This window comes from Mobula hypostoma, chromosome 1, assembly GCF_963921235.1.
Source record: "Mobula hypostoma chromosome 1, sMobHyp1.1, whole genome shotgun sequence".
NCBI classification, from domain to species: domain Eukaryota; kingdom Metazoa; phylum Chordata; class Chondrichthyes; order Myliobatiformes; family Myliobatidae; genus Mobula; species Mobula hypostoma.
In genome coordinates this window covers 32098301-32124264 of record NC_086097.1, presented here as the reverse complement: position 1 = coordinate 32124264, position 25964 = coordinate 32098301, and the positions used below count along the sequence as shown (strand labels likewise).

Genomic DNA, 25964 nt, shown 5'->3' with positions numbered 1-25964 from the left:
ATGCAATATTCTTGAGTTGATTACTGAATGAGGCATTTGAGCCTTCAAAGAATTTTATCACAGTTTCAAAAAGATCATGAAAGCCGTCTCAGGAAGTTTCCTTTTGAGAGCCACTGACTTATGTGTACAACAGCAAGCGTTCAAACTGTTCATCATTCTCAATACAAAGCTCTTAAAATAGTCAAGAATTGAGAGCATGGGACTTGATTTTATTTACCACTGTGATAACAGTACTTGTGCAGTCAATCACTTAGGTTTTATGCGACAAGGTGTTGTTTGTGAATTACACAGTGAATGGTAAATGTTAGGTACAGCTTTTTCAAGAAAATAATAACCCCAAGGTCATGGCCTGTCACTGTTGGTGCCCCATCTGTTGCACAAGCAAGAATGTTGGGGACCCCTAACCCTTCTCTTTGAAAAATTTTTCAACAACCCATAATATTGATTCCCGCTTCATATCTGTTTCCAGTCACCTCACAAATGATAGCTACTGAGCCATGCTTTCCTCCTTTATGAAGTGAACATAATCAAGAAGCAAAGATTCATTGCCTGGCAAAGTTGACTCATCCAACTGCAGAGCAAATTCTGTTGTCCTGAGTATGGTGCACAATGTGTATTCCACATTCTCAGACATTCATCTGTTCATCTCTGAACAGAGTTGTCACTGAATGGAATGGCTGACTTATGCAAATCTGTACTCAGAACTTCCCTTACTGCTGGCAGAATCAGTTTTTCTCCAATTACATGGGGCTTTTCAGAGTTTGCAATGAGCAGTGAAATGTATGAACCATGCAAACCATCAGTGTTTTGTTGTGAAGTGCTGGCAGATATGTTTTTGAAGTGTTTTTCCTGTCTGAAAGTTTTCCTGACTCAAAGTAAGTGAAACCTCCTCACTGGGCCCATATACAAACTTGGCCCGTTAGCCAATTCTGCTAACAGTCACGGGACTCAGTGGTGAGAATGACATCTCTCATAAACAATAGGTGTCTAGGGTCGATATGATTTGGGGTTCAGCCAAACAGGAATGTCGTGATGTTCTGATTAAAGAAACCTTGATTTGAGCGAATGCTGTGTAAATACTGTCCATACACAATAGTCGGTCGGCACAAAATAACAGATCATACACCACTTAAAATTTTAAAGGAAGTATATTTACTAATTTCTTCTTCTTCTTCTTTGTCTTGTTTTACAGCGGTTGGCACCCAGCTTAATGGTGCATTAACGCCATCTTCTGCTTCGGAGTAAGCGATAGACGTACATTCTAAATCCCTTCACCCAATCGCGCACACACACACATACCCTAACCTACACTTTATCCTCCCATCTTTGGCCTTCCTAGTACCTTATTCCTGATTATCCATCATATCCTATATAAAAAAAACCTGTATCCCTTAAAAACGCTAAAAATACCCTGACCTGTGCTCTCACCCATGCCCAGCAACCCTTTTAATGTGAATTCCTGCACCCCCAATTCCCTTTGATTAATTCTCATCATCTCTCTCTGTTTCCCATACTTCCTGTAACTCAGAACTACATGTTCTACTGACTCCTCTTCCTGACATTCCTCACGCAATCCTGTCTGGTGTTTCCCTATCATTTTCAATGGTTCCTTTAATGCACAGCCTTAACCTAGTCCACACAGTTTCCTCTCTTCTGTATCCACTACCTACCCTAGTACTGTACCTGCCACACTCTTTTGTATTTGATATAAATATTTACTAATTTCACATTTATGGAACAGTTAGTAGGAAAGGGAAAGAAAAATAAAGGGCCCATTACAGTTAGCTCAGTCCAAATGTGCACATTGTTGGATCTCATCTTGAAGTTGTCCTTTTTACTCACATACTGGACCCATGGTCTGTGTGAAAGCACACGTCACGTTCCGAGCTTCACTTCGAACCAACAGGCTCTCTCTCTCGGGAGTTTTGGCCCTTCCTCCTTGGAGCTATTCATCTGCACAAAGCACTTCTTGCAACAGGGGCACTCCTTTCCACAGCATCTTCAGCCATCTTCCCTCCTGTCCTCTTCCAGCTCCCCCCCCAAAAAACACATGAACCACACTGTCCATCACAAATCTCTCTTCGCCCTGCTCCCTCTAGAACAGGGGTCCCCAACCTTTTTTGCAACACGAACCGGTTTATTATTGACAATATTCTTGTGGACCGGCTGACCCGGGGTGCGGGGGGAGGGTAGGGTTGCCAACGGACAAGAGTAGCAGTCAAATATGTTGTGTTAACCCGAGAAAGACTACAATGACCATGAAGCCTTGCGCGGGCACCAGTGTGCATGTGTGACTTGCACATATGCGTACACGCCAATTTTTTTCTACAAGTTGCTTTTGGTGATTCTGTATGGGTGGGAGGGGTTGTTAATCATGACCGGAATATAGGTGATAAGTGGCTAATACACTCAATTTCATTTTTAGAAGGGTTTATCTAATAAATTTAATATTAGACACACAGCGCATATTTTCCTCGCATGAATATAGTGATAAGTCAATTATCAAGGGAGGACAGGGGAACTTGAAGTAGGTGTGAACGAACTTCCAGTAGAAGTGGTAGAATTTAAAAACGCAAACACGAGGAATTCTGCAGATGCTGGAAATTCAAGCAACACACATCAAAGTTGCTGGTGAACGCAGCAGGTCAGGCAGCATCTCTAGGAAGAGGTACAGTCGACGTTTCAGGCCGGGACCCTTCGTCAGGACTGACTGAAGGAAGAGCTAGTAAGAGATTTGAGAGGGGGAGGGGGAGATCCAAAATGATAGGAGAAGACAGGAGGGGGAGGGATAGAGCCAAGAGCTGGACAGTTGATTGGCAAAAGGGATATGAGAGGATCATGGGACAGGAGGCCCAGGGAGAAAGAAAAGGGGGAGGGGGGGAAAACCCAGAGGATGGGCAAGGGGCATAGTCAGAGGGACAGAGGGAGAAAAAGGAGAGTAAGAGAAAGAATGTGTATATAAATAACAGATGGGGTACGAGGGGGAGGTGGGGCATTAGCGGAAGTCAATGTTCATGCCATCAGGTTGGAGGCTACCCAGACGGAATACAAGGTGTTGTTCCTCCAACCTGAGTGTGGCTTCATCTTTACAGTAGAGGAGGCCGTGGATAGACATGTCAGAATGGGAATGGGATGTGGAATTAAAATGTGTGGCCACTGGGAGATCCTGCTTTCTCTGGCGGACAGAGCGTAGGTGTTCAGCAAAACGATCTCCCAGTCTGCGTCGGGTCTCGCCAATATATAGAAGGCCACATCGGGAGCACCGGACGCAGTATATCACCCCAACCTACTCACAGGTGAAGTGTCACCTCACCTGGAAGGACTGTCTGGGGCCCTGAATGGTGGTAAGGGAGGAAGTGTAAGGGCATGTGTAGCACTTGTTTTGCTCACAAGGATAAGTGCCAGGAAGGAGATCAGTGGAGAGGGATGGGGGGATCGAATGGACAAGGGAGTCGCGTAGGGAGCGATCCCTGCGGAAAGCAGAGAGAGGGGGAGAGGGAAAGATGTGCTTAGTGGTGGGATCCTGTTGGAGGTGGCGGAAGTTACGGAGAATAATATGTTGGACCCGGAGGCTGGTGGCAGAAGTTACGGAGAATAATATGTTGGACCCGGAGGCTGGTGGCAGGTTCGATATTATCATTTAAAGAAAAATTGGATAGGTATATGGACAGGAAAGGAATGGAGGGTTATGGTCTGAATGCAGGTCAGTGGGACTAGGTGAGGGTAGCGTTCGGCATGGACTAGAAGGGCAGAGATGCCTGTTTCCGTACTGTAATTGTTATATGGTTATATAAGTCACTAGCATTATAACATTTTAAGTAACGTTTGGATATTAAACACACAGCAAATATTTTCCCCGTATGAACATATAAACTCATTGCAACACACCAATATCGCTGAATCGGTGGGAGCCCTGGGCTTGTTTCCCTGCAACAAGACGGTGCCATCGAGGGGTGATGGGAGACAGTGATACTTGAAGGGGGATTCTTATGTCCAGTCTATTCCGCAATTTCGTTTTCGTTGCATTCATTGCAGAGATATGTTGGAAATGGAAGCAACGTTTTCAGTGCTTTCGTGGCTATCTCAGGATATTCAGCCTTTAATCCAGAATGCTGGCAGAGATGTTATGTCAAACATACTTTTCAGCCCGCCATCATTTGCAAGCTCGAGGAGTTGATCTCCTTCCCGCGCTGACATGGATGACTGTGCGTAATGACCTCACGTGCGTTCAAGCTCAACAGTGGGTGTGACAGGGAATGAGGAAAGGTGCAGCTGACTCCTATCGCCAAATCATATTGTTTCCTTGCGGCCCGGTAGCACATGCTTTGCAGCCCGGTACCGGTCCATGGCCCGGTGGTTGGGGACCGCAACCCTCTCCCAATTCCACCATCCTGATTGGCTAACACAGCATTCCTGAACTGAACATCATAGCCCTGTATCTTTTAGCTGAAACCAAAACATTCTAAAAGCAGAACTCACTGCTTTGACAAAACTGCTAAAATGAAATACCTATAGCATAGCTGTAACAACCTTAACCAGGACATTACATAAGTAAAGTTCTTTTTTGCTTTATCAGAGTGTATTCTCTTCACATGTTCAAGGGGTCTGGACAGTTTCATTGCCTCATTTTAAAAAAAATCCTTCTTTACACAACAGACACATTGATTGCTGTTGTTTGCTTGGTGCAGGTATAAATCCATATTTCAGATACCCCACACTATACTGTCTACACTTCTTTTTCATTTGGTCTGCTTCTGCCATTTTCATTATGGATTATTGACCGTGGTCAATCACCTACTGTTTAAGTCCAGCCTCAAGCCCTGCGATCAATAAAGGGGAAAGTTATGACATCATCATAGCTCAGGCAAGACCAGACTCTCTGCCTGAAGGTGCATAAAGTGGGGCAGTGATATCTCAATTGGGCTGTGGGTGAGAGAAGTGTGGTACGAACCATTTGAAAGGTCAGATTCTGAACTTTACACCATTGAATACCATACCCTAATTCACTGGAATTGCATCACTATGAGATTAGAATGGGAATCGTAGTAGCTAACACTACTACTGTAGTAAACAGTAAAAATGCTTGGGCTTCTTCAGTCCAGATTTCTCAAGACATGCCAAATACAGAAGCGTCACACTGCTTTCCAACAACTATAATGCGCTTTGAGCAAAGTCTAAGAGAACGGGAGATTAGCAAGAGATGAGGTGATTACGTGATCATTGTAATCAATTATGAGGCATTGAGGATCAAATGCTTAGAATAAGTAATTAATTTCTTAAGATAAGCCTACCCCTTCCCTACCAAGCCCATCCCCCTCCGCCTCCGTTATTTTTATCGTCCCCTTAGAAAATTCCACTGCCCCCCAGGGCACGACATCACCCATTTTGGGAACTACTGGAATAGAAGGACATCCATTTAGAATAGAGTTGAGAAGGAAATTCTTTAGCCAGATGGTGGCGAATCTGTGGAATTCATTGCTAAGGATGGCTATGAAGGCCAAGCCATTGAGTATATTTAAAGTGGAGGTTGATAGGTTCTTGTTTAGTAAGCGTGTCAAAGGTTATAGGGAAAAGACAGGAGAATGGGGATAAGAAGGATAATATATCAGCCATGTTGGAATGGTGAGCCAAATGGCCTAATTCTGCTCCTGTGATTTATGGTCTTATGCCAATACACACAAAATGCTGAAGGAACTCAGCAGGTCAGGCTGCATCCGTAGAGAGGACTAGATGTTTTGGGCCGAGAGTATCATGAAATCAGGAACTTGCAGTCTGCTCCTGTCCTCATCTCCGACAGGGTTTCCTACTTACTTTCAACAGTAACTTCCTACTTACTGTCACCTTGAGATCCATTTTCTTGCAGGCATTTACAGGAAAAAAAAGAAATAGAATCGAATGTTGCAAAAAAACTTTACATATACGAAGACTAACAAACAACCATTGTGCGAAAGAAGACAAACTATGTAAATAAGAATAGATGAGGAAGTGGAAGGGTGGGTTAGTAAGCTTGCCGAAGACAGGAAGATTGGTGGAGTTGTGAAGTGTGGAGGGTTGTTGTTGGTTGCAAATAATCGTTGACAGGATGCAGGGTTGGGCTGAGAAGTGGCAGATGAAGTTCAGCCCAGAGAAGTGTGAAGTGGTTCAAAGCAAAATTTATTATTAGAGTACATGCATATCACCACATACAACCCTGAGAATCTTTTTCTGCAGGCATACTTAGCCACTCTATAGAACAGTAACTGTAAACAATGGACAACAAACTGTGTAAATACATAGCCAGCATGAAACAACAAGATAACAGTCCTTAAATAAGTATAGTTATCTCCTTTTGCTCAAGAGCCTGATGGTTGAGGGGCAGTAACTGTTCTCATACCTGGTGGTGTGAGCCCTACAGCATTAGTACCTTCTAGCTGATGGCAGCAGTGAGAAAAGAGCATGGCCTAGGTGGTGAGAATCTTTGAAGATGGATGCTGCTTTTCTACGACAACCTTCATGTAGATGTGCTCAGTGGTTGGGAGGGTTTTATCTGTGATGTACTCGGCTGAATTCACGATCTTTTGTGGGTTTTCAGCTCAAAATCTGTGCCATAATTTACCAGACCATCACTTTAGAAGGTTGAATTTGAAGGCAGAATTCAGGGTAAACAGCAGGACTCTTGGCAGTGTGGGAAAATAGGGGGATCTTGGGATCCACGTCCATAGATCTCTCAAAGTTGCCATCCAAGTTGATCAGGTTGTTAAAAAGGTGTAAGATGTGCTGGCCTTCATAAGTCAGGGTTTAAATTCAAAAGCTGTGAGGTAATGTTGCAGCTCTATAAAATCCTTGATTAGACCATAGTATCTTGTTCATTTCTGGTGGCCTCATTGTAGGAATGATATAGAAACTTCAGAGAGGGTGCAGAGCAGATTTACCAGGATGCTGCCTGGACTAGAGAGCATGTCTTATGAGTGAGCTAGGGCTTTTCTCTTTGGAGTGAATTAGAATAAGAGATGACTTGATAGAGGTGTTCAAGATCAAAGTAGGCATAGGTAGAGTGGGAAGGTCGAGAGTTTTTCCCAGGACAGAAAGAGCTAACACGAGGGAGCATAATTTGAAGGTGATTGTAAGAAAGTATGGGGTGGATGACAGAGGTAGGTTTTTTTACAGAGTAATGGATGCTTAGAATGTGGTGCCAGGAGTGGTGGTAGAGGCATTAGGGACATTTAAGAGACCCTTGGATAGGAACATGAATGAAAGGAAATGGATGTCTACATGGGAGGGAGGGGTTAGATTGATGTTGGAGTAGTTTAAAAGGATGGCACAACATTGTTAGCCAAAGGGTCTGTACTGTGCTGTAACGGACTATCGTCTTTGTATTTAAACAAAGACCATCAAACAACCAATGAGCAAAAGAAGACAAAGTATAAATAAAAATAATACCAAAAACAAGAGTTGTAAAGAGCCCTTGAAAGAGACTGTAGGTCATATAGATTCAGTTCAGTGTTCTGGTGAGTAAAGTTATCTGTACCAGTTCAGGAGCATATTTATTCATCTCCATAGGTGCTGCCTGACCTGCTGAGTTTCTCCAGCATTTTGTGTAGGTTGCCTCCTGAGGTGCTGAATCTATATGACATATGAGCAGAATTTGAGCCGTTTAGCCCATCGAGCCTGCTCATCTTGTGGGCACAAGATTGTCAAATCGACTGCAGACCCCCTCAATCTCAGTAGCAGGGTTCTTGGGATGAGGTGCAGAGTTCACTGAAGGCGGAGAAGATGGTGAAGGAGGTGTGCTGTACAGGCGGCCTGGCATTCTCAAATGCCGGTTACAGGGAATGCCCCACCAGCTGCTCCACACTGATCCTTTCTGTTTTCCAGCTGGTCGCAGGGAGCGGGGGAGCCCGACCACGAGTACTGGAGACATCTTTGGCGGGAGCTGGAGGAGAAGCTGGTGGTCGGCCTTCCCGGCAAACTTGAGTGGCTGGAAGCCCACCAGCTGAGACCCGAGCACGATGCAGCAGCTGGGGGAGAGGGGGAGGCCGGATTGCCTGGCAACCTCGAGCATCTGGAATCCCACGAGGTAAGTGTTGTTGCGTGAATGAAGTCACCAGAGAAAATTACTGGTAGATACAAGGCAGCTTCTTTATTTGTTAAACAAGGTGCAGCAGGCATCATCTGGAGACGGTTTCGATGGGGCTGGATATTTTCCGTCCCAAACATCAAAGGACAATTCCATATTTACAATGTATAGACAATGCTTTCACACCTCCTGATTCGCACCCACACCACAGACATCTAAATGAAGTTTAATCAGTATTGTCTGGTCTGGGATTCACTGCTTTTAGGAATCCATTACTCAGAGCTGCACTCCAAATTGAATCCACAATACATATTCAGACGTGAAGACTGGTAGCCAAAGTCAGTTGCTAAATGTATGTGTCCTCAACCCAAAAATCACTCTAACAGTAAGAACTAAGCCCAAGGCCAGTGGCTGTCAGTGAGCCCCGTCCTGGGGTGGGAGGCCACTGCCACTCCCTGTGCTTAGGCCTGCGAGCAGGAGATGGTGTAGGGACCCATAGTCCTGGGTATGGGTAATCTACGCTGGGCCAAAGGACCTGTTTCCATATTGTTTTACTCTATGCCTGTGTGACTAAATGTATTAAAATTGCCCCCGATTTCCCTCTTCCCGAGCCATAAGCTGTAGGAACGCCTGTGCAGTAAAGAAGGGTGGACTACCCCACTACTCACTTTCAATCCCTCAAGGTCCAGCGGGAGACGTTCTCTACACTCCCTGTTCTGGTGGGGCAGCAGGGCTGTGACTGCCCACCCCTCCAGTGGGGAAGAACCCCTTGGTGCCGGAGACCTAGGGTAGGTGAGGTGCCCCTCTCCCTGCCCCTGTGACAGCTGCACAGCTTGGTACCTAGCGTGAGGGAGGGAAGGTGAGAGGTGCTACAGCAATGTGGGGTTGGTAGCTGTGGTGGTCATTGGAGGTGGGGGGGAGTCGGGCAAGGTGGTTCAGGGTTTGGGGAGGGGGCATTGAGGAGGGAGGGAATGGATGGGGGGGCGCGGTTGAGTGGAAACAACTGCTCACCCTCTTACTCTGCCCCTGACACAGGGTCTGCAGACGGAGGTGGGGCTGGTCCGACAGATGGCGGAAGGGACAGACAGCGAGAAGTCACAACCCTCGCCTGCAGAGGGTCCGCACAGGTGATGGGCCGGTCAACGTGGCAACCACCCCTCTACAGCCCTCAGGAGCATGCAAGCCAAATTGCCCCACTCTGCAAATCCCTAACATCATGTCTCCCTAACAGATATCTCCCCACTTCTTCATCTTTCTAATACTGTCTCCCACACCTCACCATCTCCCTAACCTCCTTCAGCTCATCTCCCACTCCCTGCATCTCCCTAAAACCCTGCCTATCCCACCCCTTGTCTCCCTAACCCCCTCTGTCCCACGTTGCCTCTCAACTCCTCCCCCCCCTTTCTTGTCTCCCTCTCTCCTCCCTTGTCTGCCTGGTACCCCCCCCTCCCCTGCATTCCCTATCCTGTTTCTCCCACATCTCCCTAACCCCCACCTATCTCTGTGCTGCCTACTCCATGCCCTTGCTCGCAGACCCCATGTCTCCCCCCACCACTCCCCACATCTCCCACTGTCTCTCCCAGCACCCTGTGTACCCTGCCTGCTCTTTCTTTCTTTGTCCCCCTCCCCTCCTCGCCAGTGTGGCCAGTTAAGGCTGACCCTCTCCCTTGCCTTGCAGTGGTCCCTCCAAGTGCCAATGGTCCGAGATCCGTGTACGGACCGACTGGTGGTGCCGGTACCGTGCATCCAGGGCTGGGCTGCAGCGGCTTTTGGCAGGGGTCGGGCCCTGCCTCCGTGCGATGGACAGGTTGGGCCACTACACGCTGGCAGAGACCTGGGCGCTTCAGGATGAACTACAGGTAAAGATCGAGGTCACGTTTCTGTTGGCCGCTCATCCACGCCCCACCCACAAGCCCATGCCCACCCCCCCCCACCCCTGGCTAGAGTCCTGAATCAGAACAGGGAAGGGCAGGAGGGGAGAGGTGTGAGGGATAGGGGAGGGAAAGGGTGGGATGTGGAAAGATGAGGAGGGGAAGAATGGGAAGGGCATAGGGAGATGGGGAGGGGAGCAACCCTTCCCCAGCAGTCCTCTGTGTCAGGAGGAAGAAACTGATTTAGTAGTTGCCCTCAAAAGGAAACAGGGTACCTGGGATGATGGTTGGGTGGGGGAATGGGATCCACAAAGGGACTGGTTTGAGCTGAGAGAATCACTTTTAAAAGGGCTGAGACAGGCCTGATAGGAAGAATGGCCTCTTTACTGCCCTGTGATTCTCTCCATTGGCAGCTTCTCTCCCATTGGATGGTCATCTCTGACATTCTCAATCCCTATTGGATAGTATCCATTGGCACCTCTCTCATCATTGGACAGTACCAATTAACATCCTTCTCTCTATTGGAGTATAACTCTTAACAGCCTCTCTCTATTAGATGGTGATTCTTGATGTCTCTCTTTCTATTGGCTAGTGACTATTGATAGCCTTCTCCCTATTGGATGATGATATTGTTGACTTCTTTCCATATTGTCCGGAGACCATTGGTATCCCCTTTCCCCATTGGACATTGACCATCTATCCTCACTGAACAGTCACGTATGACAGCCTCTATCTTTATTGGTGGTACCCACTACTGCCACTCTCCATTTTGGCTGGTACCCACTGTCCCCATTGGGTGGTGACCATTGATAGCCTTCTCCCCATTGGATGGTGACCATTGGCAGCCTTCTCCCTGTTGGGTGGTGACCATTGATAGTCTTCACCCCATTGAACATTGACTGTTGACATTCCCCTGCCTTCAGTGTTCGACTGTTGACCATTCTGTTTATCCCCCTCCTCTCATCTCCCCCCCCCCAGCACGAGGAGCGTATTCTAAATCGCCACAAAGGCTGCTACCTGCAGACGGTGGAGCTGGGCAGATGGCTACTGTCAGAGGCCAACACCCAAACGCAGTCGGTGCTCCGGGAGCAGCTGGATCAGCTGCAGGAGGGCTGGAAGTGGGCCAGTGCGCAGGTGAAGGACAATGCTGCACAGCTGGCCAACGTCCAGGAGGTAGGTGAGAGGCTAGTGTCCCCCAATCGTACTCACATTCCACCACCTTCCACCTGTCCGCCTCGCCCTCAGGCCCTCAGAAATCACGAGATTCTGGAATGGTTCGGGAGAACTGGGAAATTGCAAATATCACTCCACTCTTTGTAAGATGGGAAGGAGGCAAAAAAAGGAAATTATTGGCCAGTTAGTCTGACTTCAGTGGTTAGGAAGATGTTGGAGTCCAGTAGTAAGGATGATATTGGAGTTGGGATACTTGGAGGCACATGACAAAATAGGCCAAAATCAGCATGTTTCCTTAAGGGGAAATCTTGCCTAACAGATTTGCTGGAATTCTTTGAGGAAATAACAAGCAGGATAGACAAAGAGAGTCAGTGCCTGTTGTTTATTTGGATCTTCAGAAGGCCTTGGATAAGGTGATGCACATGAGCTTGCTAAGCAAGATGAGAATTCATGGTATTCCAGGAAAGATTCTAGCATGGATAGAAAATTGGCTGACAGACAGGAGGCAGAAAGTGGGAATAAAAGGGGCCTTTTCTGGTTGGCTGCCGGAGACTCGTGATGTCCTGCAGGGATCAGTGCTGGGACCACTTCTTTTTATGTTATGTATGGATGATTTGGATGACAAATTTGATGGATTTGTGGCCAAGTTTGCAGATGATATGAAGGTAGGTGGAGGGGCAGTTAGTGTTGAGGAAGGAGGGGGTCTGAAGAAGGTCTAAGATTAGGAGAATTGGCAAAGAAGAGAAAGATGAAATGTAGTGTAGGGAAATGTATAGTCATGCACTTTGGTAGAAGGAATAAAGGTGTAAACTGTTTCCTAAATGGAGAGAAAATTCAGAAATTAGAGGTGCAAAGGGACTTGGAAGTCCTCATGCAGAATTCCCTGAAGGTTAGCTTGTAGGTTGAATCGGTGGTAAGGAAGGCAAATGCAATGTTAGCATTCATTTCAAGTAGACTACAATATAAGAGAAAAGATATAAGAGAAAGGATGTATAGAGCTAAGGCTCTATAAGGCATTGGTCAGACCACACTTGGAGTAATGTAAGCAGTTTTGGGCCCCTAATCTAAGAAAAGATGTGCTGGTGCCGGAGAGGTCCCTGCAGGTTCGTGAGAGTGATTCTGAGAATGAAAGGGTTAATATGCGAGGAGAGTTTGGTGGTTCTGGGCCTATACTCGCTGAGTTTAGAAGAATGAGGGGGGGATCTCATTGAAACATTTTAAATATTGTAGGGTTTTGGTAGAGAGGGTGTGGAGAGAATGTTTCCAGTAGATGGTGAGGCTAGGAAATTCTGGTCATCAGCCTCAGAATAGAGGAATATCCTTTAGAACAGAGATGAGGAAATTCTTTAGCCAGAGGGTGCTGAATCTGTGGAATTCATTACCACAGACGGTTGTGGAGGCCAAGTCATTGGGTGTATTTAAAGTGAAAGCTGATAGATTCTTTATTAGTAAGGGTGTCAGAGGTCATGGAGGGAAGGCAGGTGAATGGGATTGAGAGAGATAATAAATCAGCCTTGATTGAATGGCAGAGCAGACCCGATGGGCTGAATGGCCTAATTCTGTTCCTATGGTCTTATTGATGACACCCTTCCCATAGCTGGGTGACTGGAACTGCATGTAGTACTCTGAGTTTGGTGTCACCAATACTGTACCTCTTGATCAGATGTAACATGACGTCCCAACTCCGATACTCAGCACCCTGACTGATGAAGGCTCGTGTGCTCAATACTGCCTTCACCCCTTTGCCTTCCTTTGCCGGATGCTTGCCATAGCCTCTGGTACCACTGAATGGCGATGGGTATCTTGGCGAGTGTGTCGATCTGTGAGCCCTCTCACACCCACTGACGTACCTCCCAGAACTCCACCAAACCCTGCCAAATGGCACAGACTAGATGGGCTGAATGGCCTGTTTCTATGCTATGGTGTACTATTACTCATAAACCTGAGCACATCAGGCGAGGGAGTAAGTCCCAACCCAGATCTCCAACACTCTCCCCCACCCTTCCCCCGGGATCTTGCTTACCCTCCTGAGTGGGCCTCAGTATCTGAGTAATGGTGTTCTAACCCATCCATCCATCTGTGCTGATGTGGGCAGATGTGTACCAGATGTGACCGCGAGATAGCTGTCCTGGGGCCTGCGTTCCAAGAGATAAGGAGAGATCTGAAGAGGGCCTTGCCTCGATCCATTGAGGACCTTCAGAGGGAGCAGAGTAGGCTGCAGGTAAGAGTGGTGGGTGATGGTTGGGTGCCCGTGGTGGGTGTTTATTAGATACGCAGGTTACCACCAAAGGGAAGATGGCTGGAGTCACTTAGTACGTTAGTACAAGGGTGTTCATTAGGTTCCTCAAAAATCAAACTTGCAAAAATTAGTGAAAATAGTGAAAACTGCCAATATTTACAAAAAGATACCTTCCAGAAAACACTATAATTGCTCCATACTTATTTGTGTCCAGTGCGAACTGCTGACAGCTGCTGTCTCTCTCCCACACTAACGGCAATGAGTTTTGCTTATTTGGCACTAGGACATACCATCTTTAATTACCAACATGAATTAGAATATGATGCAGCCCACAATGTAGTTACAATCATATTACACAATAAACAGAAGTATCTATCTTAACTACAATACATACACATTTACACATCCCCATTACTATAGAAGTACAATATTCTGCCGTGTATGGTGGGAAAGGCACCATAAAACTTCACCAACAACTGCGTGGGCTCACAGCATGCATGAATGAGCGTTGGCGCACCAGACATAGAACTTCCCCTTGGCCAGTGCTTCTAATTTCTTAGAAGTTTAAGGAAAATTAGCAGGTTACCGGCATTCATCATTGAGGACCCTCACCGTCTCAAACGGGGCCTTTCCTCATTTCTTCCTTCAGGGAGGAGGTACAGGAGCCTGAAGGCACGCACTGTTTTAGGAACAGCTTCTTCCCCTCCACTGTCAGATTTGGGAAGGGTCCATGAACCCTCTCACTATTCCTCGTCAGCTCTGTTTATGTATATTTGTAGCTTATAGTCGTTTTGTGTCTTGCACTGTACCACTGCCACAAAAGAAGAAATGTTACTGTCGGTGACAGTATTAATGTGGGAGGCCTCCTCCTTGAGGCAACACTGCCTGTAGATGCCGGGGAGGGCTGTGCCAGTGTTGGACTGGGCTGTGCCCGGGTTGGACTGGGCTGTGCCCATGATGGACTGGGCTGTGTCCATGTTGGACTGGGCTGCGTCCATTGCTCTCTGCAGCCTCTTACGTTCCCACGAGGTGAAATTGCCAGTCCAGGTCATGGGTGCATCAGTCAGGATACCTTCAAGAGTGCATCGATAGAAGTTCAATCAAAATCAGGTTTGTTATCTCTGAAATATGTCGTGAAATTTGTGGTTTTGCAGCACACGTACAGTGCAAGACAAATTATTACGTTTCAAAAACATATAAATCCTGAGCGACACACACAATATACTGGAAGAACTCAGCAGGTCAGGTAGCATCTGTGGAGGAGAATAACCAGTCAACATTTCTGGGCTGAGACTCCGCATCGGGTCTGGAAAGGAAGGGGGCAGGAGCCAGAATATGAATGTGGTGGTGGTGGTGGGGGGGGGGGGAGGAGTACAAGCTGGCAGGTGATAGTGAGACCAGGTGAGGGGGTAGGCGGGTGGGTCAGGGAGGGTAGGCGATGCAGTAAGAAGCTGCGAAGGGGATAGGTGGAAGAGGTAATGGGCTGAAGAAGAAGGAATCTGATAGGAGAGAAGAGCATACCATAGGAGAAAGTAAAGATGGAGGGGAACCAGAGGGAGGTGATGGGCAGGTGCTGAGAACAGAAGTGTAAGAGGAGAGCCAGAATGGGGAATGGTTCTTCAACTTTAACCCTACCTCAGCAATGGAGCACTGCCAGGGACTCATTTCTGATTGTGTTTTACTACCGGCCTGCATGATTTATGTATCATGAACATTTCTGTGTGTTGTCTGCACCCGCGAGCCTGTGATGCCCCTGCAAGTTTTTCACTCGCCTTCCCTGACTCTGCATATGTTGCGATTGGCAGGAGCTGGAGCAGACCCAGGGGGCCTGGAGCAGCCGCCTGGCTGAGCTGAGCAGCCAGAAGACCCTCCTTGGTGCGCAGCTTGTCCAGAGCTCAGCAATCGGCTTTCAGGAACAGGTGACACAGCTGGAGAACCAGTGGGAACAGCTGCGCCTGGCGGTGAGTTCCATGGGGTTAGCGGAGGGATGGGAGGAGGTGGCTTGGATGAGAGTCTTGGAGCCCGGGGGTAGGTGGACAGAGTTGTAAAGAGAGATTTTGGCACGTTGGCCTCCGTAACGTAAAGTATTGAGTACAGGAGCTGGGATGTTATCCGTTAGTCTTGCAAGCCTGGGCAAGGTTGTATGGAAGACCAGCAGTTGCCCATGCTGCAAGTCTCCCCTCTCCACAACACCAATGTTGTCCAAGGGAAGGGCATTAGAACCCATACAGCTTGGCACCAGTGTGATTAAGTGCCTTGCTCAAGGACACAACACATTGCCTCGGCTGGGGCTCAAACTCACATCCTTTCAGGTCGCTAGTCCAGTGCCTTAACCACTTGGCCACGTGCCTGCTGGGATGTTAGGTTGAAGTTGTATAAGGTGTTGGTGGACCGTAATTTGGAGCATTGAGTGCAGTTCTGGTCACCTGCCGACAGGAGAGATGTCAATAAGATTGAAAAAGTGCAGAGAAAAAAATTACAAGGATGTTGCCAGGACTTGAGGACCTGAGTTATAGGGAAAGGTTGACTAGGTTAGGACTGTGTTCCCTGGAGTGTAGGAGAATAGAAAAGGATTCGATAGAGGTATACAAAATTATGAGGGTTACCGATTGGGTAAATGCAAGTAGGATTTTTCCACTCCAGTTGGGCCAGACTAGAATTAGAGGTCATGGGCTAAGGATGAAAGGTGAACTGTTTAAGGGGACCTAAGGGGGAATTTCTTCACTTGGAGGGTGGTGAAAGTGTGGAACGATTTGCCAGTGGAAGTGGTGGATGCAGGTTTCATTTTAACATTTAAGAGAAATTTGGGTAAGTACATGGATGGAAGGGTTATGGAGGGCTATGGTCTGGATGCAGGTCAATGGGACTAGGCAGAATAACAGTTTGGCATGGATTAGATGGGCTGAAGGGCCTATTTCTGTGCTGTAATGCTCTGTGACTGTGACAGGAGGAACTCAGTGGGTGGGGAGGGGGGAGTTATTGGTGACATTTGTGTCAGGACTGAGAGTGGAGAGGAGAGATGGTCATGAGAGAGGGAGGGATTCTGAGGCGAATTTGGGGGTGTGGTCACAGGCAGACGCTGCTCAACCTGCTGAGTCCCTCAGGGGTTTGTGTACCTTCAGATTCCAGTGTCTGCCATCTGCAAACCTTCCCTCCACGTGTGTCAGAGTGAACTGCTTGCCAGTGTCCAGTGCACTGTGTCCCAGCAGTGGACAGCAGCGACCGGGGCTGATGCTCCTTCCGCCACCTTGAGGTAATGCCACTAACGGGCTCTGTCCTCAATCCCTCAGGGCTTCGCGCGTGGACAGGATATTAATCGGGGGCTGGAGCAATGGAATCTGTTCAAAACCAGAAGTGAGGAGCTGGGAGCTTGGCTGAAGACAATGGTGGGTCAGGTCACCCAGAGCACCGGAACAGGGATCGAGGAGACAATCGAGAAGCTGCAAAAGGTAAGGAACTTGTGATCGCTCGTTGGTTCTGACCTCAGGGTGCTGCCACATCTGGAGAGACTGGCATTTATTGCCCATCCCTAAGAGAAGGTCAGGGTGAACCATCTCTTTCCACAGCTGCAGTCAAACAGTGTGGAAACAACCAGCCCATGCCAACTGTGTTGCCCAGTGAGCTAGTCCCATCTTTCTATGTTTGGCACCTAGCCTTCTAAATGTATGGCACAATAACGTAATGGTCTGTTTATTTATGTATTTATGGGATGTGGGCATCGCCAGCTAAGCCAGCATTTATTGCCCATCCCTAGTTGCCCTTGAGAAGATGGTGATGAACTGCCTTCTTGAACCACTGCAGTCCCCGAGGTGTAGGTACACCCACAGTCCTATTAGGGAGGGAATTCCATGATTTTGACCCAGCAACATTGAAGGAACGGCGATATGTTTCCAAGTCAGGGTGGTGAGTGACTTGGAGGGGGATTTCCTCGTGGTGGAGTTCCCAGGTATCTGTTCTCGTCCTTCTAGATGGTAGTGGACGTGGATCTGGAAGGTGCTGCCTTAGGAGCTTTGGTGTGTTGTTGCAGTACATCCTGTAGATAGTACACACTGCTGCAACTGTTTGTCGATGGTGGAGGGATGTGGATGCTTGTGGAAGGGGTACTAATCAAGTGGGCTGCCTTGTACTGGATGGTGTCGAGCTTCTTGAGTGTTGATGAAGCTGCATTCATCCAGGCAAGTGGCGAGTATTCCATTACACTCCTGACCTGAGCCTTGTACAAGGTGGACAGACTTTGGGGAGTTAGGAGATGAGTTACATACCACAGGATTCATAGCCTTAGACCTGCTTTGGTAGCCACAGTGTTTATGTGGCTAGACCAGTCCGGTTTCCTGTCAATGGTTAGTGTAACACTTTACAGTATCAATGATTGGGGTTCAGTTCCCTCCACTGTCTGTAGGAAGGTTTTTAATTTCTGTTTTATTTAGAGAAACGTAAAATTCCCACAATGCTTGGCAGAGCAGCACAGAACACAACGAGCAACAAAACAATAACAGCACAACAAGCCTCCCTCCCCACACCCACTCCCACGCACAAACTCTTTGCAGATAGCAGTGGGGTTGAACCTGGGTTGTTGCTAGTGTGACAGTGTGACGCTAAACACTGCTCTAATGTGGTCAAGTTGGGCCAAGGGGCCTGTTCCCATGCTGAGTGGCTCTCTGACTCTTGAGAATGGAAACTGAGCAGCAGCGGAAGCCGGAGCAACTCCCTATATGTGGCGGACAGGCAGCGGAGGTGATGTTGGAGTTGTGGGTAGTTGTGGGGTTTGTCATAGGTTACAACGGGACATTGACAGGATGCAGAGCTGGATTGAGAATTGGTAGATGGAGTTCAACCCGGGAAAAGTGTAAAGTGATTCACTTTGGAAGGTCAAATTTGAAAGCAAGTTCTTAGAAGCATGGAGAAACAGGGGGATCTTGGGGTCCACAACTGTACATCCTTCAAAGATGCCATGCAAGTTGCTAAGGTGGTTAAGAAGACGTGGCCTTTATTAGTCGAGGAATTGAGTTCAAGAACCATGGAGATTTAGATAGTCACATGGATGAAAGGAAAATGGAGAGCTATGTGAGAGGGAAAGGTTAGATTGATCTTGGAGTAGGTTAAAATGTGGGCACAACATCCTGGGCCAGACTGTCTGTACTGTGCTGTAGTGCTGTATTCTAACGCATACCGGCCTGAAACACCCTACCAGCACATCCCACCCAAAGTGGAGTCTGCAGAGGCCACGAGCTGGACTCACCAAGCCCACATCGAAGCACGCCACCTTCTACGGTGGGGAATTGCCTCCAGAGGAGGTGGCGGACAGAGAATGGACTCGGAATCAGAGTCAGAGTCAGGTTTATTCTCACTGACGTGTGTTGTGAAATGCTGATGAAGGGTCTCGAGCCCAAAACATCGACTGTCTGTACAATAAGTTGTTTTGTGACAACAGTTCAGTGCAAGGCATAAAAAAATTGCGAGAAGTTACAATAAGAAATATACAAAATAATAAACAAGTTGTGCAGATATGAGGCAGTGTTCACGGACTGTTCCGAAATCTGATGGCAGAGAGGAAAACGGTGGGGGGGGGGGGAGGGTCTAGAAACTGTAGGGTTTATTCAGAGCACAGCACTCCTTGTGACGTGGTGAGGATCCCGTATTACCTCGCTAATGCGCTTGGCAATGTGAGGGATTACCTCCCTCGGGGTGGAGACGGAGATAAGGAGGTTTAAGCAGGCTATCAGGTAAACGTCCCATCACACAGTGAGCTGTGGGAGTCTGGAGAGACCAGGGTCTGTAGATTCCTGAATTGGGGTGAGACCCAGCCGCTGGGCAGGTGGGTTGAGGGACGGGGGGGTGTGGGGGGAGGCTGCAAGTAGAGGGGCCAGTGGCCGGAGAGGGAGGAGGAGAGGAGGGCCTGGTGGAGTGACCAGAATGGAGGTTGGGTCTGGGTCCGGTGAAGAGGGCCTTTGTGAGTGGGGAATCAGGGAGTTTAACCACGGAATTTCAGTCCTACCCCCCTCCTCCCCCACCGTTCCCCCGGGGTGTCAGGGTGTGTGCTCCCTGCTGACGCAATGTCGATGTGCATGTGTGTGTGACAGGACTGTGTGGAGGAGATTGCACGATGGCAGACGAGCAGACAGACGGTGCAGAGGCTGGGAGAGGGGCTGAAGGAGGCGAGTGATCCAGCCCGGGCCAGCGAGGTCGACAGCAGATTGCAGGGCATCGCGGCTCGGTGGGAGCACCTCAACCAGCTCATCGACTCCAGGTGAGGGGGTGGGGGGGGTGAAGAATGACGGTGGGGGGAACAACGAGGAGGTTGTTAGGTGGACTCTGGGAGCGGCGGTGGTGCTGAGGGAGGGCCATACTGTGGGAGAGCAGCAGAGGAGGTCCCCAGTGAAAGTCTCTTTACGTAGGAGTCCTTCCCCTGTACACTGGGGAGCTGGGGTGGAAGGTGTTGTATTGGGCAGTACCATACAACAGGTTTTTGAGCAGGTTCCCTGACACCCCATCTGTGGGCGTGAGGAGTCAGTGTACCACGCTTACACAGAATGTGAGAGTTTCTAGCCGCTCTTTGAGTTTCTCAAGGGGCTGCACTTTAGTCCCGCGCTCCTCATCTACGGGCACCCAGTTCAGAAGGGGGCGAGTCGTGAGGAGGGTCTCCTGGTGGGCTTGCTCCTGGGCCTGGCCAAGATGGCCATTCACAGGTTGAAGCAGCAGAAAGTGGACGGAAGGTGCTGCCCGGGCCGACTGCCTGCCCCGTTTCCGAGGATTCGTTCACGCCCGGCTGCCCTTGGAGAGGGAGCATGTGGTCACAATGGGCACAATGGGGGGCTTCCGGGAGCAGTGCCCCCCCCCGGGGTATTGATTGGCTAATAGACAGTGGTAACCGTATTTTAATTTGAGTGTACTCACTGTGTTGTAAATACTGAATGTTTGTACCTTGTGTATTTGTGATATAAATAAACTTTTATAGCTTTGTAAAGAAAAGGGACACTACTGAGGAGTGGTCACGCTGTGGGAGGGGTGGTACTGAGGGAGGGTCACACTGTGGGAAGGGTGGTACTGAGGGAGGGTCACATTGTGGGAGGGACGGTACTGTGGGAGAGGTGATACTGAGGGAGGGATGGCACAGTGGGAGAGGTGATACTGAGGGAGGGATGGTACGGTGGGAGAGGTGGTACTGTGGAAGGGTGACACTGGGAGGGGGGGAACTGAGGGAGGTTCACACTCTCAATGGTACTGACTTGCACAGTGAGTGACATATAACTTCTTGCTCCTGCATCACGGGGTTAGCTTTGTGTATGAGCTGCATGCATCACTGCAGATCTAACTGAGGGATCGGACGGGGCTGAAAGCTGCCATCTGTCCTCTCCCAGCTGATACTCGGTCTGGTCTGGTGAATAGACCAGGGCTGTCTGAGAGGAAAGACGCACACAAAGCCTGGTGGACTTTGGGGCATGCTTGCTCAGCAGCCTGTAATCCTCTATTGTGGGATAAGCCTGTCGAGGCAGCTTTACACAGCTGACATCTGTTGCACTTGCCAGCGGCCTCACTGATGCATTGCTGGGAGGTGGGAGTGTTCCTCAGGGGTGAATCCCACCCTGTGCCCTGAGGCAACAGCTGAGGGAGTGGTATCTCAACATCTGGCAGAAGCAAATCTACCCACAGTTGGTGCTGGGACACCGATCCTTTTACACACACGCAGTCCCCGTTGTATGCGCAATCCACATTATATGCACAGTCTGTGTTACACACACGTGAATTCCTGTTACACACACATAGGCAGCCTGTCCTGGGGTTAGAAGTCTGTCCTCGTGAGTGGCTGGGAGGGTGGGTGCAAGGGAGGAAAGGGGTTTGTTTGGCTGTTGTTTTGATTTCAGAATCAGAATCAGGTTTAATATCACTGACATATCTTGTGAAACTTGTTGTTATGCAGCAACAGTGCAGTGCAATACACACTAACAACTGTAAACTATAGTAAATGTATATAGTATAAAGTTAAATAAGTAGTGCCAAAAGAGGGAAAAAAGTTTATGGGTTGAATGTCCATTCTTAAGTTGGATGGCGGAGTGGAAGAAGCTATTCCTGAATTGTTGAGGCTCCTGTACCACCTCCCTAATGGTAGCAATGAGAAGAGGTTATGTCCTGACAGGGGTCCTTAATGATGGACGGCACCTTTTTGAGGCATCGCTCCTTGAAGATGTCCTGGATGCTGGGGAGGCTGGTGCCCACGATGGAGCTGACTGAGTTTACAACTTTCAAACAGCTTATTTCGACCGTGTGCCGTGACCCCCCGCCCCCCATACCAGACGGTGATGCGGCAAGTTAGAATGCTCTCCATGGTACATCTGTAGAAATTTGCAAGTGTCATTCGTGACATATTAAATCTCTTCAAACTCCCAATGAAATATAGCCGATGTCGGGATATAACGAGCGCAGTGGATAGAGGGGAATAGATGGATATTATTTACCTGGAATTCCAGAAGGCATTCGATAAGGTGCCACATAAAAGACTTATCTGTAAGATAAGGATGCATAGAGATGGGGGTGATATATTAGCATGGATAGAGAATCGGTTAACTAATAGAAAGCAGAGAGTTGGGGTAGATGGGTGTTTCTCTGGTTGGCAGTCAGTGGTGAGTGGTGTGCCACAGGGGTCAGTGCTGGGCCCACAAATGTTCATGATTTACATTAACGATCTGGAAGAGTGGACCGAGTGTAGTGTATCTAAGTTTGCTGATGATACTAAATTAAGTGGAAAAGCAAATTGTGCAGAAGATACGGAGAGTCTGCAGAGAGATATAGATAGGTTAAGTGAGTGGGCAAGGGTATGGCAGATGGAGTACAATGTTGGTAAATGCGAGGTCATCCACTTTGGAAGGGAAAATGGAAGATCAGATTACGTATTATTTAAATGGTGAAAGATTGCAGCGTGCTGCTGTGCAGAGGGACTTGGGAGTGTTTGTGCATGAATCACAAAAGGTTGGTTTGCAGGTGCAGCAGGTTATCAAGAACGCAAAGAGAATATTGGCCTTCATTGCTAGAAGGATTGAATTTAAGAGCAGAGAGGTTATGCTGCAACTGGAGAGGGTACTGGTGAGGCTACACCTGGAGTACTGCAGTTCTGGTCTCCTTACATGAGGAAGGATATACTGGTTTTGGAGGTGGTGCAGGGGAGGTTCACTAGGTTGATTCCAGAGATGAGGGGGTTGGACTATGAGGAGAGATTGAGTCGCCTGGGTCTATACTTGCTGGAATTCAGAAGAATGAGAGGAGATCTTATAGAAACATATAAAATTATGTAAAGGATAGATAAGATAGAGGCAGGAAAGTTATTTCCACTGATTGGTGAGACTAGGAATAGGGGACATAGCCTCAAGATTCGGGAGAGTAGATTTGGATGGAGATGAGGAGGAACTGCGTTTCCCAGAGAGTGGTGAACCTGGGGAATTCTCAGCCCAATGGAGCAGTGGAGGCTACCTCAGTAAATATATTTAACACAAGGTTGGATAGATTTTTGCATAGTAGGGTTATGGGGAAAAGGCAGATAGGTGGAGATGAGTCCATGGCCAGATCAGCCATGATCTTATTGAATGACGGAGCAGGCCCAATGGGTCAGATGGCCTATTCCTGCTCCTATTTCTTATGTTATTATGTTCTTTTTTGTAACTGCATTGATATGTTGGGCCCCAGATAGATCCTCAGTGATGTTGACACCCAGAAGCTTGAAATTGTTCACTCTCTCCATTTCTGATCCTTCCGCGAGGACTGGTGTGTGTTTCCTCGTCTTAACCTTTCTGAAGCCCACATTCAATTCTTTGGTCTTACTGACACTGAGTGCAAGGTTGTTGCAGCGACACCACTCAACCAGCTGATTGATTTCGCTCCTGTACGCCCTCCCATCACCACCTGAAACTCTGCCAACAATAGTTGTGTTGTTGGCAAATTTATAGATTTGTTGCTGTTGTTGTGTTATTGTTGTTTGTGTCATTCTGATAAACATTGTGGGCGTGTGGGATGACATGTGGGCTGCCCCCAGCACATCCTTGGGTGCCTTGGTTGTTAACGCATACGACGCATTCACTGTATGTTTCTGATGTACATGTGATAAATAAATGAATCTGACCTGATCTGATCCCGACTTCCTCCTCGATCTTCCCACCCCTTTCCCAGTCGTGACCTGGAGTGCCCACTCGGAATGTCGACGGTTTCTCTGCACAGTCCGCTGAGGTCCTCCCAGCTGGGCTTGTTTCTCCTGGAGTGAGGGGACACCTGACAGGTGTATAACATTATCAGAGGCAGAGATAGGGTAGACAGTCAGATACTTTTTCCCCATGGGAAGAATGTCAAAGACAAGAGGAATATAAGCTGTGAGGAATGAGGTTTAAAGGGATTGAAGGATGGGTTTACAAGGATTAGATGTTTAGAAGTAAGTTTACAGAGAAAATTTGCAAGGATCTTGTCAGGACCTGAGGTCCTGAGTTTTAGGAAAAGGTTGAACCAGGTTAGGACTTTATTCCCTGGACGTAGGAGAATGAGGGGAGATTTAATAGAGGTATCCAAAATGATGAGGAGTATAGATAGGATGAATGCAAGCAGGCTTTTTCCATTGATGTTGAATGAGACTAGAACTAGACATCATAGGTTAAGAGACTGACACAAACAACTAATGTGCAAAAGAAACTGGTGGAATCAAATACAGTCACTATGTTTAAGAGGCATTTAGACCATAAGACATAGCAGAATTAGACCATTTGGCCCATCGAGTCTGCTTCATCATCCCATCATGTCTGATTTACTATCCCCCTCAACCCCATTCTCCTGCCTTCTCTCCGTAACCTTTGATGCCCTGACTAATCAAGAACCTTTGAACCTCCACTGTAAATATACTCAGTGACTTGCCCCCCACAGCATTCTGTGGCAATGAATTCCACAGATTCACCACCCTCTGACTAAGCAAATTCCTCCTCATCACTGTTCTAAATGGACGTCCCTCTATTCTGAGGTTGTGCCTTCTGGTCCTAGATTCACCCACTATAGGAAACATCTTCTCCACATCCACTCTGTCAAGGCCTTTCAATATCCAATAGGTTTCATAGAAAATATAGAAGAGTACAGCACAGGTACAGGCCATTCAGCCCACAATGTTGTGCTGAGCCAGCAAAAAAGCAAATCAAAAACACCCAAACACTAATCCCTCCTATCTACACCATGTCCATATCTCTCCATCTTCCTTACATCCATGTACCTATTCAAACATCTCTTAAATATCTCTAATCTTAATCTACCTCTACCACCATACCAGCCAACACATTCCAGGCACCCACAACTCTCTGAGTAAAAAAAACTTACTCCTCACATCCCTCTTGAACCTATACCCTCTCACTTTCAATGCATGCCCTCCGGTATTAGACATTTCAACCCTGGGAAACAGATACTCTCTGTCCACTCTATCTTTGCCTCTCCTAATCTTGTAAACCTCTATCAGATCTCCCCTCAGCCTCTGACGCTCCAGAGAAAACAACCCAAGCCTATCCAGCCAGAATCTCTGCTCAGCAGCGCTGTTAAGGACCTTGCCCTGAGCAGCGTACTCTATCCTTGCGCTTTCCCTGCCGAGGTGCAGCACCTCAAGTTTATCTGGGTTAAACTTCAACTGCTATTTCTCTGATCATATTTGCAACTGATCTATATTGCTCTGTATTCTTTGCCATTCTTCTACTCTGTCCACGACTCCACCAATCTTGGCAACATCTGCAAACTTACTAATCTACATTTTCATCCAGGTCATTTATATACATCACAAATAGCTGAGGTCCTAGCACAGATCCCTGCGGAACCCCACTAACTATAGACTTCCAGCTCGAACAAGTCCCTTCAACCACTATGCTGTCTCCTATGCGCAAGTCAGTTCTGAATCCAAACAGCCAATTCACTGGAGATCCCATGCATCTTAAACTTCTAGATTAGCCTTCCATGAGGGACTTTGTCAGACATCTTACTAAAATCATTGTACACAATATCCATTGCCTACCCTTTCTCTTCACCTTGTCAAAAAAACTCAAACAAGTTGTTAAGACATGACCTGCCATGCACAAAGCCATGCTGGCTTTTCCTAATTAGGTTATGGTTTTCCAAATGCTGATATATCCTGTCCCTAAAGCTTTTTCTCCTGCAATTTCCCTACAAATGACGCAAGACACACAGGTTTACAATTCCCAGGATTTTCCCTTGTTCCCTTCTTAAATAGAGAAACAACATTATCCACTCGTCAGTCCTCCAGGACCTCGCCTGTGCCTAGAGAAGACACAAAGACGCTGCTCTGGTCATGGGCTCAGCAATCTCGTCTTTTGCCTCCTTGAATAACCTGGGGTAAATCCCATTAGGCCCTGGGGACCTATCTACCTTAATACTCATTAGGAGACCCAACACTTCCTCCTCATTGACCTCCAAATGCCCTAACGTATTTATACACTAAGCTCTGATCTCCTGGTCTCCCATGTCCTTTACTTTGGTAAATACTGAAGCAAAGTACTCATTAAGTACCTCACTCACATTCTCTGCATCCAAACAAATGTTCCCCCCTTTATCCTTGAATGGTCCCACTCTCTCTCAAGTTATTCTTTTATTCTTGATGTATGTACAG

General features: G+C 47.7%; 1 protein-coding gene across 5 annotated transcripts in view; it reads left to right on the top strand.

The window, feature by feature from the left end:
- LOC134345253 (nesprin-2-like) overlaps positions 1 to 25964 on the top strand; it is a 276033-nt gene that overhangs the window by 197500 nt on the left and 52569 nt on the right. For all 5 annotated transcript variants that reach the window (XM_063045672.1, XM_063045636.1, XM_063045664.1 and 2 more), the window contains 8 exons: positions 7855 to 8056; positions 9092 to 9183; positions 9735 to 9915; positions 10906 to 11100; positions 13196 to 13321; positions 15145 to 15300; positions 16630 to 16788; positions 19420 to 19586. In XM_063045672.1, coding sequence (XP_062901742.1) covers positions 7855 to 8056; positions 9092 to 9183; positions 9735 to 9915; positions 10906 to 11100; positions 13196 to 13321; positions 15145 to 15300; positions 16630 to 16788; positions 19420 to 19586 — 1278 coding nt within the window. The remainder of the gene's footprint in view (positions 1 to 7854; positions 8057 to 9091; positions 9184 to 9734; positions 9916 to 10905; positions 11101 to 13195; positions 13322 to 15144; positions 15301 to 16629; positions 16789 to 19419; positions 19587 to 25964) is intronic.